Here is an 18,228-nt window from a genome sequence, read left to right on the forward strand (position 1 = left end):
AGATCAAAAGTGAAAATGTTCAGTGTTTACATTAAAAACAACATATTTTTCATGCAAAAAAAAGTCTCTAGGGTTTACTCGAGTGCAGAGATACTACCGCTGCCATTTTGGTCATGTGCCCAACGATTATCCTACCACTGATAGAAGGTTAGTTCTCAGGGAGTGTCTGCATAGAATCAATGAACCTTCATTCCCCTCTGTAATATTCCTTGACAAAGGCCTCAATGTCCTCCATAACTGAGGATTTCAGTGTGGTAACTGTTGCTTTGTGTGCTTTCCCTGCCTGTGCAGCCGCCAACAGCCCGTGGATCAAGGAGCATCCTGAGTGTGGTTACAACCTGGTCAACTCCCCCCACCTGAGGTCAGCCTGGGTGCTGGACCGGGCCATATGGCACATGACCTGCAACATGGCTGACGCTAAGTACGCTGCTATGGGCCTCCCCGCCCAGGTCCAAAACGAGGGGCACCTCAATGTGAGTGTCTTGAGGTTTACTTTCTCAGCTAGGATTGTGAAATTCCAACCTTCCCAAAATTCCCATGTTTAAAAAAATAATACATCCCGGTTGGAGGATTCTTGGAATCAGGAGGGAATAAGCAGGAGGGAATCCTCAAACTGGAAACTTAAAGGCACAGTGCAGTCAAACATCTTATATTTCTGTGTTTTATATATATTTCCACACTGAGGTTGGAATAAAATAGTGAAAAGATGATAATCCCCTTTTAGTGTAAGCTGTTTGAAGAGACTGCCTGGAATTTCAGCCTGTTTTGGTGAGATGGATTTTTGGCCTGCCTGGTGACATCACCATGGAGTAAATTTGTCAATAGACCAATAAGAAAGAGTTACAAATCTCTCTACCAATAACATATAGTTTTCAGTTTTCCCCTCTCCACTCAGGACACTCCCAGACAGTCATAGAAAAATTCTTACTTGAGAAATTGCTCTTTTTTTTTTTACCATTTTAATGAAAACAACCACAGTAAGGTGTCTAATTTTTATCCAGAAATGATTTGATATTGAGATAAAAATGGCTGCATTGGACCTTTAAGGAAAGCTTACTTAATTTTTGTACCCTGGCAAAAGCACTATAATGGTGGTCTAGAGTTTTTCCTGGTCATGTCAGATGTGGTCAGGAAAAACTCCAGGGCCTTATACATAACACCTCGTTCGGTTTGTCTTAATGAAATTGTGACCTAAACCTTTATTTTTTTATTTTACCTCTCTAAGGCGATCCGCAGTGTTTTGTGGGAGCAGGTGTTCCCCAAGGTCAAGCTGTGGGAATTCTTCCAGGTCAAAATCGAGAGCACTGTGGAGGAGTTCAGGACCCTGCTCACAGAAGGTGGGAGCATTCAACTGAGCACTGTACAGCACTGTTTTTATCTTTCTGTTCATGACATCTGCTGTGTCATTATAATACATGGTGTGTATTCACAAGGAAGCAAGCAGGCCAAAACGTGGAGAGACCTACCTACTTACATGAACTTGTCCAATAACAAACTCTCATTTTCATTGCAGAATGTTTAATACGGTTTGCTATGGTGTGCACTAATGAATACACCTTTGATTTATAAACACCTTATGCCAGACTGTTGTTCAAAAGAGTAACCATCTCCTCTTCTTATGAGCTCCACCTGTCCAAACAGTGACCGTGTATGGATTCGCATGAGAAGTAGAGCCAAGTCACAGTCAAACAGGCACCTACCTCCACCTCAGTTAGTCCATGTCTGATGTGAAACAAATGACTCCATAAAAAAGAAACATCATATAAATGAGGAGAAATTGCTAAAGTGTTGTTGATTTATCATTATCCAATGTTCTTTTTTTGATAGCTATAATTTCTCAATCAGAGAAATTGTGATTTGGTATTGAGGATATGCTTGAATGTGTTGGTATTGATGAAGTCATTTATATGTTGTGATATTATGTGATTGGACTCAGGAGCGAAACCAGACCAGAAGAAGACTGAGGGTAAACAGGGACTTAAGATCATCCAGGACCCCAAGTTCAGGCGGTTCGGAAATAAAGTGGACATGGACTCTGCTCTGGAAACCTTTGTGCCTCACAGGTTTGTGTGTGTGTGTGTGTGATGAAACGATGATCGTGACTTAACATCAGTTCATTGAGTAGATTCTCTTGAATGAATCGATCCCCAAATCTAAAGCCAAGTCTCATCCTACACATTGTCGATTCTTTGTCCCTGTCCAGCCGCAGTCCTCAAGCCATTCTGGAGGCCTGTAACTGGCTGTGGGGGAGATTGGAGGAGATCAATAAAGAGCAGTACCAGCAGATGTTACAGCACCAGGAGCAGGTAGGGCACACTCCCGCCACCCCCAGCAGTAGCTCTGGTATGTACCATACGTGTTTCTGGGTAATGTAGTCTGTCCATTTTACAATTCTTTGTTCTGCTTATTTTTTTCCAAACAGGCTGCTAACTGCATCGTGGGAAATGTAGTTTATGAGCGCCTGGCTGACCACGGGCCCAAGCTGGGCCCCGTCACCAGGAAAGACCCTATTGTGACCAGGTATGCTGTGTGTGCTAACTGTATGTAGATTTTAAAAGGCTTGATTAATTAGTTTACTTCACTCACATTAATATAAAAACAGATTTAGAAACAAGGTCTACAGTATTAAGACTGTAATGTTAAAGAAGGAGATTAACTTTATTTCCTGGCATTGAGAAAATGGGGAGTTCCATCTGTGACATCAGCGATTATATCATGCTAAGCTTATTTAAACAGGAGTGCCTTCCTTAGAGCCGAAGCAGTCATGCACATCTAAATACAATTTGGGTCATTTGTTTACACCTCATTCTGGATCCAAATAAATAAATGCGTTTGTATGTTGACAGATACTTCACCTTCCCATTCGAGGAGAAAAGCCTGGAGGAAGACCTGCCAATGATGGACCAGCCAGACAAGGCCAGTCACTTCCTGGCTCACAACGGCTGGGTGATGGGAGATGACCCTCTTAGGAACTTTGCTGAGCCAGGTCCATACTTTTTATTTTACATTCATTCATTCCTGCCCATTGTGCCGGCTGGCACTTAGACAGCAACAAAATAATATTCACTTCTGATCTTCGGCTGTTTCTCCACTGTTCCCCAGCTCTGGGAATGTTGGAGCTCAGTCAATTGTTTTAAATTGTAATAATTCAAACATGTGCTTTTATCTAGAACAACTTGCAATAAGCGCATTCAGCTAAGGAAGATAACTTTATGCTCACTTTTTTCTTCAGGGCAAAGACCAGTGTCTCTCTATGGGTCAATGACATGCAAACAGTGTAGAGATGCGTGATCAAGTCACTCTGATTAAGAACAACTCCTATATTACCAAACATATTTAGCCTAAGTGATAGAGATGAATATAAAGATACATTTTTAGTTCAGACTTTAGACACAAAAAGCTGGAAATGGTGATGCTGGTTCTGTGGAATGATCAGGTTACCACAAGGGGGAGCCAGTGTGATGTAAATATAATTCCCAGTGTTGCTAAAGGCCAAGTCTGAGAATTGAAAGAAAACAAATGCCTCTCCATCTTTCCAGGCTCCAACGTGTACATCAGGAGAGAGTTGATCTGCTGGGGAGACAGTGTCAAACTTCGCTACGGCAACAAGCCCGAGGACTGTCCCTACCTGTGGGCCCACATGCAGAAGTACACCGAGATCACGGCCAAGCACTTCGCTGGGGTCCGCCTGGACAACTGTCACTCCACCCCTCTGCATGTCGCTGAGGTACTGTACACAATTCCATTCAGTCTGAGCCATTGAGTTTGTTATTACACTCCATGTAGGCCATGCTATCTATGAAACCCATAACGTTACTGTATGGCCAATTAATACGATTCAGGTATCTTCCAAGGTAATTGATACAGTTGATGTATGAGTAAAGTTAGTGATAATTCGCTGTAAAGTGACAAAACAATGTCATTACTGAAACCACTCTCCTTCCGTAGCACATGCTGTCTGCAGCCAGGGCGATCAGGCCCAACCTGTATGTAATCGCTGAGCTCTTTACGGGCAGCGAGCTGATTGACAATGTGTTTGTTAACCGCCTGGGGATAACCAGTCTTGTCAGAGGTACTGGACGTTGACATGTAGTAGATACAGCACTGGAGTGGTGGGGGTTAAATCCCAGGTCACACTTTATTTGACGTATCTGGTGTTTACTAGACATTCAATTGAAAATGTTTATTTAAATGTCATAATAATTGCATTTTGGTGTCTTTGAGACTAATTGTAAAACAGATATATTTGTAACATCTGGTACCAGTTTCTTCAAAGCACATACCAGAAAGCATTGTTGGTTACAACATCATTTTTGAGTAAACACCAAATACCATCTTAGGACTGTAAAATAAAGTGTTACCTAAAATGTTTTGTTTTGGCATGACACTAAATCTAGTCTCTGTTTTTGTCTCTTTCTGTGTGTCTCTTGTCTTTTAATATCTCCCATTTTACAATCCTCATTTCATCATTCCTATACCTCACTTTACATACTATCTCGCTCTCTGCCAAACATTTTTGCATTAAACATATCACCTTTCTTTTACTTCCTGGTCTAAACACCTCATTGACCTTTTGACCTTTATCATTGGCGTCCTCCTCACCCTGTTATCGGTTCCCTTCTCATATTTCTGTCTCTTTGTTTGGTTTGTGTTTGGTGTTTGGCTTGTTTTCTTTTGAACCTTGAACCCCCTCTTCCATACTAACCTGGTTTCCTGCTTAGCTTCGCCGTACCTCCCTACATTTCGACTTCTCCTTCCTCTACCCTCTACCCCCACGCTCTCTGTGCTTTAACCCACCGTTGACTGACCTGTGGATGTGGACATGTAGTACATGTTGGACGTGGCTCGTGTGTTGAGGCCCAGTCTGTACGTGGTGGCTGAGCTGTTCACGGGCAGCGAGGACCTGGACAATGTCTTTGTAAATAAGCTAGGCATTACCTCGCTCATCAGAGGTAGGATTGCACACCACTAGCTTGGTCCCAGAATGGTTTGTGCCGTCTTGCCAACTCCTTTGGTTATTGTCATTAATGACCATAGGAGTTGGTAAGACACCACAAACAGATCTGAGACCAGGTTAACGCATCACTGCATCTGTGAATGAAACATTGTACCAACGGGCGTTCTCAATTCCAGTATGTTGACACCATTGTGCATGTTGACACCATTGTATGTGATTGAAAAGACTACAAACTAATACAGTGGTGTAACTGTGAACCCCTCCCTCCCTCTCTTCCTGGCCCCTCCAGAGGCAATGAGTGCAGGGGACAGTCACGAGGAGGGCAGGCTTGTGTACCGGTACGGAGGGGAGCCTGTCGGGGCCTTCGTCCAGCCCAGCCTCCGCCCCCTGGTGCCCAGCATCGCCCACGCCATGTTCCTGGACGTCACCCATGACAACGAGTGCCCCATCCAGGTACTTTATTCTTAGCCTATCCTTGACTTCCGCTATTCAGGTACATCACAGTGTTATAGTGGCCATTGCTATTTCATTGCTGTAAATAAAATATCTAGGCACTATTTCAATATGCACAATAGCTGGCATACTGCTGCTTAGAATGAAGCAATTATATTGGCCATGCATTCTAAGTGGTATGCTATTGTGTGCATTGCAGGAAAATTATCCTGCAACAAGGTGATCTGTTGAGAGCCTGGTTGATTTCAGTATGAACTTTTGGTTTAATTCCAGCACAATATGAAATTCCAGTGAGGTGTGTGTGCTGTTTCCATGTTTACTCTCTGGGAACATTTCCCCTAGTGGCAAAAAAGAGACAATCACAAACCTTGATGTGTGTCAATTCCTTTGTTGTTGTCTATGTTCCAGCTCCGCTCTGCGTATGACTCGCTCCCCAGTTCTGCCATCGTCTCAATGGCCTGCTGTTGCTCTGGCAGCACCAGGGGATATGATGAGATGGTGCCTCACCAGGTAACTCTCACACCTTTTCTTGGTCAGAACAGTATAGTGACTTTTAGACAGATATACAAATATCTTAAATGCATATACACCACTATAGCGTCACAATATCTTAAATCACTAAGTATAAAGCCAAGTAGTTTAGAATGATGGTAGCTAGTAACCCCTGGTATCATTTGTAGATTTGCAGGAAATTATGTTTAAAACTGCAAAATGTTCTCTACTCCAATAAGAGGGGTGTGAATTTTTTTTTTAAATTTACATTTTTTAATCTTTATTTAACTAGGCAAGTCAGTTAAGAACAAATTCTCATTTACAATGACGGCCTAGGAACAGTGGATTAACTGCCTTGTTCAGGGGCAGAACAACATTTTTACCTTGTCAGCTCAGGGATTCGATCTTACAACCTTTCGGTTACTAGTCTAACGCTCTAACCACTAGGCTACCTGTCGTGGGGGTTTGTTACTATGCTGATTAAATGACAATATCCATCTGGACCTTTGCCATCTAGGAAATGTATGTGACTGGACCTTCTCAAATAGTACTTGAGCACCGCTGCCTGGACTAGACTCTTTAGTGACCATCTCTCCTGCCTGGTCTAGACTCTTTAGTGACCATCTCTCCTACCTGGTCTAGACTCTGTAGTGACCATCTCTCCTGCCTGGACTAGACTCTTTAGTGACCATCTCTCCTGCCTGGACTAGACTCTTTAGTGACCATCTCTCCTGCCTGGACTAGACTCTTTAGTGCCCATCTCTCCTGCCTGGACTAGACTCTTTAGTGACCATCTCTCCTGCCTGGACTAGACTCTTTAGTGACCATCTCTCCTGCCTGGTCTAGACTCTTTAGTGACCATCTCTACTGCCTGGACTAGACTCTTTAGTGATCATCTCTCCTGCCTGGTCTAGACTCTTTAGTGATCATCTCTCCTGCCTGGATTAGACTCTTTAGTGACCATCTCTCCTGCCTGGATTAGACTCTTTAGTGACCATCTCTCCTGCCTGGACTAGACTCTTTAGTGACCATCTCTCCTGCCTGGACTAGACTCTTTAGTGACTATCTCTCCTGCCTGGACTAGACTCTTTAGTGACCATCTCTACTGCCTGGATTAGACTCTTTAGTGACCATCTCTCCTGCCTGGACTAGACTCTTTAGTGACCATCTCTCCTGCCTGGACTAGACTCTTTAGTGACCATCTCTCCTGCCTGTCTGCCTGTAGATCTCAGTGGTCAAGGAGGAGCGTTTCTACCCCAAGTGGAACCCTGAAGCCAAGGCCTCGTCACCCGGGGAGGTCAACTTGAAGACGGGTATCATCGCTGGCAAGCTGGCCCTCAACAAAATGCACCAGGAACTGGCTTCCAAGGGCTTCAACCAGGTGGGTGTGTGGGGGAATGGGTGTTCCTCTGACTCAATCTAAAACCAATTTCTTGCCCATATCCATAGGCCTTTGAATGGGTATTGGCAACATGGTGAATGGTAATTGTAGACTGGATTAAATAGATATGACATAGCAGTTACTCCTATTTAGTCCTTTGAGAAGTGAAGAGGAGTCAATAATAACCAAAGGATCATTTTGACATTGGCCCTACAGTATTCAGGTCAGCATGTGTGTGTGAATGTGGAAATGTATTTGCCTGATAAAAGTTGTTTGTAACACTGCTTGTCCCTTGGCCCTCTCCTAGGTGTACGTTGACCAGGTGGACGAGGACATTGTAGCGGTGACACGTCACTGTCCCAGCACCCACCAGTCTGTGGTGGCCGTGTGTCGCACTGCCTTCCATAACCCCAAACACCACCAGTACAGGAAGGAGGTTCCCCCCATGTTTATCCCTGGTGTGATGCTTCACTGTTACCATAAACAAGACACTGTCCTCAGAATGGGCTATCTATAAAAATACAATTATACTTGAGTGGCCTATGTCATTCATCTTAAGAACTCTAGAATGTGCTGATAATGGCAGCCATCTTAGTCAGGGATCATTTAAAACCAGTATAATTGGAGAGAAAAAAATGTCAAGAGAGGCACAGGAGAACACTACTGACCTGGATGCACCTACTATTTTAACACAATCCCCTTCATCTCTCTCCATCTCCAGGTAAAATTGAGGAGGTCATTCTGGAGGCGCGTATCATTGACCGGCAAGCCGGCACCTACAAGAAGTGCGAGAAGTACATCAACGGCATGCCGGAGTACACCGTGGAGATTAAGGAGCACATCCAGGTGACGTGACGCTGGGAATGTGGGTAATAATTAGTTTAGGCCTCCTGTCACAATGGGCTTGAGCAGTAAAGATTGCCTTGTGAAAAATATTTCCTCTCAAACCAAACAAATCCATTTTCAGACTGGGTCTTGAAAAACAAGAAGCTTCAGTGGCATCTGGTTACATTTCACAAGCTGGTATTGTGTCTGTATTCTGTCTGGAATGTTTGTCAGTTTCTGTTGAATGCCATTTAGTTTACAGTGCATTTGGAAAATATTCAGACCCCTTGACTTTTTCCACATTTTGTTACGTTACAGCCTTATTCTAAAATGTATGAAAAATAAAATCCTCCTCAATCTACACACAATATTTGGTTATATACAGTGCCTTGCGAAAATATTCGGCCCCCTTGAACTTTGCAACCTTTTGCCACATTTCAGGCTTCAAACATAAAGATATAAAAATGTATTTTTTTGTGAAGAATCAACGACAAGTGGGACACAATCATGAAGTGGAACGACATTTATTGGATATTTCAAACTTTTTTAACAAGTTCAAAAACTGACAAATTGGGCGTGCAAAATTATTCAGCCCCTCTACTTTCAGTGCAGCAAACTCTCTCCAGAAGTTCAGTGAGGATCTCTGAATGATCCAATGTTGACCTAAATGACTAATGATGATAAATACAATCCATCTGTGTGTAATCAAGTCTCCATATAAATGCACCTGCACTGTGATAGTCTCAGAGGTCCGTTAAAAGCATCATGAAGAACAAGGAACACACCAGGCAGGTCCGAGATACTGTTGTGAAGAAGTTTAAAGTCGGATTTGGATACAAAAATATTTCCCAAGCTTTAAACATCCCAAGGAGCACTGTGCAAGCGATAATATTGAAATGGAAGGAGTATCAGACCACTGCAAATCTATCAAGACCTGTCCGTCCCTCTAAACTTTCAGCTCATACAAGGAGAAGACTGATCAGAGATGCAGCCAAGAGGCCCATGATCACTCTGGATGAACTGCAGAGATCTACAGCTGAGGTGGGAGACTCTGTCCATAGGACAACAATCAGTCGTATATTGCACAAATCTGGCCTTTATGGAAGAGTGGCAAGAAGAAAGCCATTTCTTAAAGATATCCATAAAAAGTGTGGTTTAAAGTTTGCCACAAGCCACCTGGGAGACACACCAAACATGTGGAAGAAGGTGCTCTGGTCAGATGAAACCACAATTGAACTTTTTGGCAACAATGCAAAATGTTATGTTTGGCGTAAAAGCAACACAGCTGAACACACCATCCCCACTGTCAAACATGGTGGTGGCAGCATCATGGTTTGGGCCTGCTTTTCTTCAGCAGGGACAGGGAAGATGGTTCAAATTGATGGGAAGATGGATGGAGCCAAATACAGGACCATTCTGGAAGAAAACCTGATGGAGTCTGCAAAAGACCTGAGACTGGGGCGGAGATTTGTCTTCCAACAAGACAATGATCCAAAACATAAAGCAAAATCTACAATGGAATGGTTCAAAAATAAACATATCCAGGTGTTAGAATGGCCAAGTCAAAGTTCAGACCTGAATCCAATCGAGAATCTGTGGAAAGAACTGAAAACTGCTGTTCACAAATTTTGCACGCCCAATTTTTCAGTTTTTGATTTGTTAAAAAAGTTTGAAATATCCAATAAATGTCGTTCCACTTCATGATTGTGTCCCACTTGTTGTTGATTCTTCACAAAAAAAATACAGTTTTATATCTTTATGTTTGAAGCCTGAAATGTGGCAAAAGGTCGCAAAGTTCAAGGGGGCCGAATACTTTCGCAAGGCACTGTAGACCAGCAAAAGCCATTTCATAATTGTCCTCAACTCTCCTCTCAATCGCCCATTGTGGACCTTCATCCTGTTTTGTGTGGTAGTGAAACATTATTCACCCCTGGTCTTCTGTGTCCCCTGTCACCCCAGCTGAAAGATAGTGGCGTTGTGAAACACGCAGGCGTGACGTCTAAGGGCAGCAGTGAGTTTGTCCAGGAGATCATCTTCGAGCGCCTCACCCCTGGCAGCGTCATCGCTTTCAGGTCAGAGGTCATGATGAGCAGACCAATATATACACCCATTAAATAGAATTTCAAAGCATAGTCTATTGTAACACACACCAATGAGGGATATTTTCTGGCCAGTTTGGCCCCCTATTGTACACGGTTGTTTAGTCCCTATTGTCCACTCACAACTCACAGATAATACTGTTGACTCTGCACCCCTTCGATAGCTCAGTTGGTAGAGCGGAGGACTGTAGATAAAATAGCAGTGGTCCTTAGGTCGCGGGTTCAAATTCGGCTCGAAGGAAGAAACCTTTCCCTCTAGCTTTTGGCTGACCTTTCATGGCATAAATCCAGGAATCTCTCCAGCCTTGAAGAGCCTGTACAGTATGTCTCCTAGCCTGACCCCAAATCGGTTAGGTCGGGGGATTGTGGACGCCAGGTCATCTGATGCAGCACTCATAACTCTCCTTCTTGGTAAAATAGCCATTACACAGCCTGGAGGTGTGTTGGATCATTGTCCTGTAGAAAAACAAATGACAGTCCCACTAAGCCCAAACCAGATGGGATGGCGTATCACTGCAGAATGCTGTGGTAGCCATGCTGGTTAAGTGTGCCTTGAATTCTAAATAAATCACAGACAGTGTCACCAGCAAAGCACCCCCACACCATAACACATCGTCCTCCATGCTTTTTGGAAGCAAACCACTCGATTTCGTCTCTGCGTTATATTGGCATCGAACATGTCACCCACTCTAGGAAAGGGGGTGACCTTGATAATTTATTGTTAAAATGAGAGGCTGCTTGGATCTTTAATTTAAAGACCCTTGCTCCCTTTGGTCTCAAAAACGTAGACTTTGATCTGAAGCCATTCTTGTGCTTATTGTGACTTTGCCATTGTAATTGTTTGTAAGCTTGTGTAGTCTAAAATTAATCTATGATCGTATGCTATCCATTTGTTTTTTTTATGCTGTTCTTTGTATGCCATTTTAATATTTGAGAATTAACCAATGATATTAGGCCATTCTTGGCCATGATTACAGACACCTGTGTGTCTTTTGACACCATATAAACGAGTCACCCTGCAGTGTTTGTGATTATACCCTGATAAAGACAGCTTGCCTGTCGAAACGTTAAGTGTGAAATACACATGCAGAGATCATCCGCTCACCCACAGCATTTCACAAAGACATTGCAGTTGGAACCAAAAATCTCAAATTTGGACTCCAGACCAAAGGACAAATTTCCACCGGTCTAATGTCGATTTCTGGTGTTTGTGGGCCCAAGAAATTCTCTTCTTATTATTGGTGTCCTTTAGTAGTGGTTTCAATGCAGCAATTTGACCATGAAGGCCTGATCACTGCAGTTTCCTCTGAACAGTAGATGTTGAGATGTGTCTGTAACTTGAACTCTGTGAAGCATTTATTTGGGCTGCCATTTCTGAGGCTGGTAACTCTAATGAACTAATCCTCTGCAACAGGGGTAACTCTGGGTCTTCCTTTCCTGTGGCGGTCCTCATGAGAGCCAGTTTCATCATAGCGCTTGATGGTTTTTGCAACTGCACCTGAAGAAACGTTCATGTTCTTTATGTTCTGTATTGACTGGCCTTCATGTCTTAAAGTAATGATGGACTGTCGTTTCTCTTTGCTTATTTGAGCAGTTCTTGCCATAATATGAACTTGGTCTTTTACCAAATAGAGCTATCTTCTGTAACCAAACTGACGTTGTCATAACACAACTGATTGGCTGGAAAACATTAAGAAGGAAAGAAATTCCATAAATTCACTTTTAAGAAGGCACACCTGTTAATTGAAATGCATTCCAGGTGACTACCTCATAAAGCTTGGTTGAGAGAATGCCAAGAGTGTGCAAAGCTGTCATCAAGGCAAAAGGGTGGCTATTTGAAGAATCTCAAATCTCATATATTTTTGATTGGTGTAACACTTTTTTGGTTACTACATGATTCCATATGTGTTATTTCATAGTTTTGATGTCTTCACTATTAAAGAAAAACCCTTGAATGAGTAGGTGTTCTAAAACTTTTGTGTATATGTGTTTCCCTCACCAGGGTGAGTCTGGACCCTAAGGCCCAGGAGCTTGTGGGAGTCATCAGACATCACCTGATCCAATTCAGCCCCAAGTACAAGCCTGGCAGTCTGCCTGACCAGCACACACCACCCATACTGGAGACACCACTGGCACAGTGAGTATACATCACACAAAAACACACAAATGTGCCTTTACACACACTGCATTGCAAACATGTACAGTGCATTCGGGAACGTTATCAGGCTCCTTGACTTTTTCCACATTTTGTTACATTACAGGCTTATTCTAAAATGGATTAAACAATCTACACATAATAATGACAGCGAGAACAGGTTTTTAGACATTTTTGCAAATGTATTAAAAATAAAATATGTAAATATCACATTTACATAAGTATTCAGACCCTTTTACTATGAGACTCGAAATTGAGCTCAGGTACATCGTGTGTCCGTTGATCATCCTTGAGATGTTTCTAGAACTTGATTGGAGTCCACCTGTGGTACATTGATTGGACATGCTTTGGAAAGGCACACACCTGTCTATGTAAGGTTCCACAGTTGACAGCGCATGTCAGAGCAAAAACCAAGCCATGACGTCGAAGTGGATTTGTCCGTGGAGATCCAAGACAGGATTGTGTTGAGGCACAGATCTGGGGAAGGGTACCAAAAAAGTTCTGCAGCATTGAAGGTCCGCAAGAACACCGTGGCCTCCATCATTCTTAAATGGAAGAAGTTTGGAGACTCTTCCTAGAGCTGGCTGCCTGACCAAACTGAGCAATCAGGGGGATAATGTCCCTTGGTCAGAGAGGTGACCAAGAGCCTGATGGTCACTCTGATAGAGTTCCTCGTATGGAGATGAAAGAAACTCCCAGAAGGATAACCATCTCTGTAGCACTCCACCAATCAGGCCTTTATGGTAGAGTGGCCAGACAGAAGCCACTCCTCAGTAAAAGTCACATGACATCCCGCTTGGAGTTTGCCAAAAGGAACCTAAATGACTCTCAGACCATCAGAAACAAGATTCTCTGGTTTGATGAAACCAAGATTGAAACCTTTGGCCTGAACGCCAAGCATCCCGTCTGGAGGAAACCTGGGACCATCCCTACGATGAAGCATGGTGGTGGCATCATCATGCTGTGGGGATGTTTTTCAGCGGCAGGGACTGGGAGACTAGTCAGGATCGAGGGAAAGATGATGAGGGGAGTAAAGTACAGAGAGATGAAAACCTGCCAGAGCACTCGGGACCTCAGACTGGGGGCGAAGGTTCACCTTCCAATAGGACAACAAAATGGTTGTGCAGCGACGCTCCCCGTCCAACCTTACAGAGCTTGAGAGGATCTGCAGAGAAGAATGGGAGAAACTCCCCAAATACAGATGTGCCAAGCTTGTAGCATCATACCCAAGAAGACTGGAGACTGTAATCGCTGCTTAAACAAAGTATTTTTTATGTATTTTTTTATTTAACCAGGTAGGCCAGTTGAGAACAAGTTCTCATTTACAACTGCAACCTGTCATGGGTATAGGGTACAGAGTATAGGGTCTGAATACTTATGTAAATGTGATATTTCAGATATTCCAAATCTGGTTTTGCTGTGCCATTATGGGGTATTGTGTGTAGATCGATGAGGGAAAAAAAAACAATTTAATCAATTTTAGAATAAGGCTTTAACGTAACAAAATGTGGAAAAACTGAAGGTCTGAATACTATCCGAATTCACTCACCAAGTGTATTGGAAAAGCGTTATGCTTACAATGGCTTGAGAGGTATAGTATGTTTGGTTTTTCCTGGTGGCTATATATTTGTATAGTGATGAATTGTGTCCATAAAGTACGTGTTGAAATACTGATCAGCAGGGCTCTGTCGTCTCCAGTTGTGTTGAAATACTGATCAGCAGGGCTCTGTCGTCTCCAGTTGTGTTGAAATACTGATCAGCAGGGCTCTGTCGTCTCCAGTTGTGTTGAAATACTGATCAGCAGGGCTCTGTCGTCTCCAGTTGTGTTGAAATACTGATCAGCAGGGCTCTGTCGTCTCCAGTTGTGTTGAAATACTGATCAGCAGGGCTCTGTCGTCTCCAGTTGTGCTCAGGTGGGTGTGTTCTAATGTTATGTGACTCCATCTTCTATCCCCGTTCAGGATCATGTCTAAGCTGACTCTGGGCGACATGAACATGCTGCTGTTCCGCTGTGACTCTGAGGAACAGGAGGACGGAGGAGGCTGCTACAACATCCCTTCCTGGACCAGCTTCAAGTACGGTGGCCTGCAAGGTACAGTAAAAACAAAAGTATTTAACCTTTATTTAACTAGGCAAGTCAGTTAAGAACAAATTCTTATTTACAATGATATCCTACTGTACCCCAGCCAAACCCGGACGATGCTGGGCCAAATGTGCCCCACCCTATGGGACTCCCAATCATGGCTGGTTGTGATACAGCCTGGATTCAAACCAGGATGAGATGCAGTGCCTTAGACCGCTGCGCCACTCGGGAGCCCAATTTTGCCCCAGTGCACAGTGAGGTGGTCCAGTCAGCACCAGGATTGGGGTCAATTCCATTTCAATTCGGTCAATTCAGAGTAAATTGGAATTTTACACTTTACTTCCTGAATTGACTGATTTAATCCTAACCCTGGTCAGCACACATTGTGGAAGTTGCCCCAACCACTGATACAGGGTCAGATATTTTTCCATCCCCCACAATGGTTAAGGTTAGGATTTGAGTTGGTTAGCTTATCCTAGAGCTGTGTCTACAAGCAGCTGTACACATATTGTTGAATGAAACTGGACTTCGACATTGAAAACGGGATTCATTGTGTTCATACAGGTCTTCTGTCAGTGATGGCGGACATTCGTCCCAAGAACGACCTGGGCCACCCGGTGTGTGACAACCTGAGACAGGGGGACTGGATGATCGACTACGTCAGTAACAGGCTGGTGTGCCACAGTGGCGCTCTAGGAGAGGTGAGCGGTTTGAGTGACAGTAATTTAAACTGAATGAATGAATCCCAGGTTTGATTTTTTTTTATAGGCCTTATGATGGTAAGAAGTAGACTAACAAGATGGTCTGAACTTGACAATGATTATTGTAAATATAAATTAATCCTACAACTCAGCCCAGCTAAGGTCAAAGACCTGAGTTTTAAATCAACCACTGTGGTAGCAGTATGATAATAGGAAGATGATTATAATCATTGTCAACATTTTCCGTTGTCATAATCTTTGAGTTTGGTGTTATCCAGATAACATGTGTTGTTTCCAGGTGGGGAAGTGGCTCAAGGCGATGTTCCATTATCTGAAGCACATCCCTCGCTATCTCATCCCCTGCTACTTTGATGCCATTTTAGTGGGAGTCTACACCACGGCTCTTGACACCACCTTCAACAAGATGTCCAGGTACAAATTTAGGATCTTAATTTGATCACCCTGTTGCAGGAAATGTCCTGCAGAGCAGGAAATGCAAACCCCTAGTGTATTCAAGGTTTTAAAAATATTCTAAAGTTTGAAATTTACACTTACACATTTCAGACTTGATTTGTTCTAATTATGTAACAACCCCTACAAAAATCTCCATTAATTATAAGCCACACAATAATTCAGATTTCCTGAAGTTGCAGGATTATTTTCCTCCTATGAGAAACTGGTCAAATTAAAATCTTGCACCTGGATGTCTCACACAAACAACCCTATAAAGTTTATATCATACCCAACATGCATTGAGGAAATGATGCAATAGAAGAATGGAATATTGTTAAATGATTACATTTAGTGAGAATATTTGTATTAAAAAGGCCCTGCACCTTTAAGGGTATTTATGCCGAAACCCAGAACCATACCATTAAATGTTTTTGACTATCTTTTAACCTCTATCCTTTTTTACAACATATGTATTGTCTCGTGGCGTCTTCAGTTTTGTCCAGTAATGGTGCAGAATATTTTTTTATGTAAAACCATGTTTTTTTTCTGGTTTCTGTCTCTTTCAGTTTCGTCCAGAACGGCTCGACCTTTGTCAAACTGCTGGCTCTGGGCTCGGTCCAGATGGGTGGTGTGGGAAGTTTCCCGGCTCTGCCCCCCTTGTCCCTGGAACTACCCGACGTCCCCTACCGCCTCAACAAGGACACCGGCAAGAAGGAGCAGTGCTGCATCTCCCTGGCCGCAGGTCTGCCTAGCAACAACCAATTTCTATTATATATTCTATTCTACTTCTGTAAACAGTAGTCGGATGCCAACCTAATAACCATAATTCTTCTCTGTTGATATTCACGAAACCAATAAGTGTGTTTAAGTCTATTGTTGGTCAGCAAAATGGTCTATTGTAGTCAGTCGCTTGGTATTTTTAAGCTGACACAATTCTACAAGCTTCAGTCCAATCCAGTAGCTGTCAGCTGACAAAGTCCTATTTGTATCTCGGTACCGTTTTGAGAATTGGTGTTAGAAATTCAGCTGCATTTGAACGTCTTCTTCCTTTATTCATCTCTGCCTTCCTGTTTCACAGGTCTGCCTCACTTCTCCTCTGGAATCTTCCGCTGCTGGGGCCGAGACACCTTCATTGCTCTGCGTGGACTCATGCTGGTCACTGGTCGTCACCTGGAGGCTAGGTGTGTATTCTGACTGTTCTGTAGTAGTATCCTAATTGAACTTCTTAGCTATTAGAAAAGATATAACCAGTGGTGTAAAGTATTTAAGTGAAAATATTAAGTAGTTTTTTGAGGGTATCTGTACTTTACTATCAATGTTTTTGACAACTTTTACTTCACTACATTCTTCAAGAAATAATGTTATTTTTCCTGCATATATTTTCCCTGACATCCAAAAGTATTCGTTCCATTTTGAATGTTTAGAAGGACAGGAAAATTGTGAAATTCACACACTTATCAAGAGAATATCCCTTGTCATCCCTACTGCATCTGATCTGAAGAACTCACTAAACACACATGATTGTTTGTAAATTCTGTCTGTGCCCGTGGCTATCCGTAAATTAAAAAAACAAGTAAGAAAATGATGGCGTCTGGTTTGCTTAATATAAGAAATTTAAAATGATTTATACTTTTAATTTTAATACTTAAATATCTTTTAGCAATTACATTTACTTTTGATACTTAAGTATTTTTAAAACCAAATACTTTTAGACTTTTACTAAAGTAGTATTTTACTGGGTGACTTTCACTTGAGTCATTTTCTATTAAGGTATCTTTACTTTTTTTTATGACAATTGGGTACTTTTTCCACCACTGGATATTACACTGGAGTACAGTTGATATATTCATTGAATGTCTCTTTTTCCTACAGAAACATCATCCTGGCATTTGCAGGCACCCTGAGACACGGTCTTATCCCCAACCTGTTGGGCGAGGGCATCTGTGCCCGCTTCAACTGCCGTGATGCCGTGTGGTGGTGGCTGCAGTGCATCCAGGACTACTGTACCTTGGTGCCCGAGGGCATTGCCATCCTCCGCTGCCCTGTGGTCAGGATGTACCCCCGTGACGACTCTGAGCCCCAGATCTCTGGCACTCCGGTAGGTCATATCTATACATACACATTATGCATACACACACATCCCTCTCTCTCTCACACACACCCACGTGTACACATCAGACACGAACACACATGCATAAACACATACATACACTCTCCATCTATCTCTCTTTGTCACCCACACACTCTCACATGCACAAATATAGACACACATATTCATAAACACACACACTCCTTCTCTCTCCCTTTCCCACCCACACACTCTCACATGCACAAATATAGACACACACATCCATAAACACATACAGGTCCACACACACATACAGTGCCTTCAGAAAGTAGTCTTACCCCTAGACTTATTCCACATTTTGATGTTACTGCTTGAATTCAAAATTGATTGAAAAAAATGTTTTCTCTCAGCCATCTGCCTTATAATACCCCATAATGACAAAGTGAAAACATGTTTTTAGAAATTGTAGCTAATTTATTGAAAATGAAATATAGAAATATCTAATTTACATAAGTATTCACACCCCTGAGTCAATAGATGTTTGGGGTGTAGACGAGCTTT

At 42.7% G+C, this 18,228-nt stretch overlaps 1 protein-coding gene across 13 annotated transcripts in view; it reads left to right on the forward strand.

Moving 5' to 3' along the window:
• Positions 1 to 18,228, forward strand: part of agla (amylo-alpha-1,6-glucosidase and 4-alpha-glucanotransferase a) — a 33,786-nt gene that overhangs the window by 4,860 nt on the left and 10,698 nt on the right. For 6 of the 13 annotated variants that reach the window (XM_021589711.3, XM_021589712.3, XM_021589713.3 and 3 more), the window contains exons 6-26: positions 292 to 473; positions 1,226 to 1,337; positions 1,937 to 2,063; positions 2,204 to 2,306; positions 2,423 to 2,520; positions 2,847 to 2,986; positions 3,540 to 3,727; positions 3,949 to 4,072; positions 5,247 to 5,410; positions 5,819 to 5,920; positions 7,128 to 7,283; positions 7,591 to 7,741; positions 8,005 to 8,129; positions 10,068 to 10,180; positions 12,210 to 12,344; positions 14,324 to 14,454; positions 15,010 to 15,146; positions 15,445 to 15,578; positions 16,166 to 16,341; positions 16,678 to 16,780; positions 17,472 to 17,697. In XM_021589711.3, coding sequence (XP_021445386.3) covers positions 292 to 473; positions 1,226 to 1,337; positions 1,937 to 2,063; positions 2,204 to 2,306; positions 2,423 to 2,520; positions 2,847 to 2,986; positions 3,540 to 3,727; positions 3,949 to 4,072; positions 5,247 to 5,410; positions 5,819 to 5,920; positions 7,128 to 7,283; positions 7,591 to 7,741; positions 8,005 to 8,129; positions 10,068 to 10,180; positions 12,210 to 12,344; positions 14,324 to 14,454; positions 15,010 to 15,146; positions 15,445 to 15,578; positions 16,166 to 16,341; positions 16,678 to 16,780; positions 17,472 to 17,697 — 2,927 coding nt within the window. Of the gene's footprint in view, positions 1 to 291; positions 474 to 1,225; positions 1,338 to 1,936; positions 2,064 to 2,203; positions 2,307 to 2,422; positions 2,521 to 2,846; positions 2,987 to 3,539; positions 3,728 to 3,948; positions 4,953 to 5,246; positions 5,411 to 5,818; positions 5,921 to 7,127; positions 7,284 to 7,590; positions 7,742 to 8,004; positions 8,130 to 10,067; positions 10,181 to 12,209; positions 12,345 to 14,323; positions 14,455 to 15,009; positions 15,147 to 15,444; positions 15,579 to 16,165; positions 16,342 to 16,677; positions 16,781 to 17,471; positions 17,698 to 18,228 lie in introns of all 13 variants that reach the window. The other 7 variants (XM_090224976.1, XM_021589716.3, XM_090224977.1 and 4 more) reach the window with 2 other exon arrangements.

Source organism: Oncorhynchus mykiss, chromosome 28 (assembly GCF_057628025.1).
Source record: "Oncorhynchus mykiss isolate SJ-2025 chromosome 28, ASM5762802v1, whole genome shotgun sequence".
Taxonomy (NCBI): domain Eukaryota; kingdom Metazoa; phylum Chordata; class Actinopteri; order Salmoniformes; family Salmonidae; genus Oncorhynchus; species Oncorhynchus mykiss.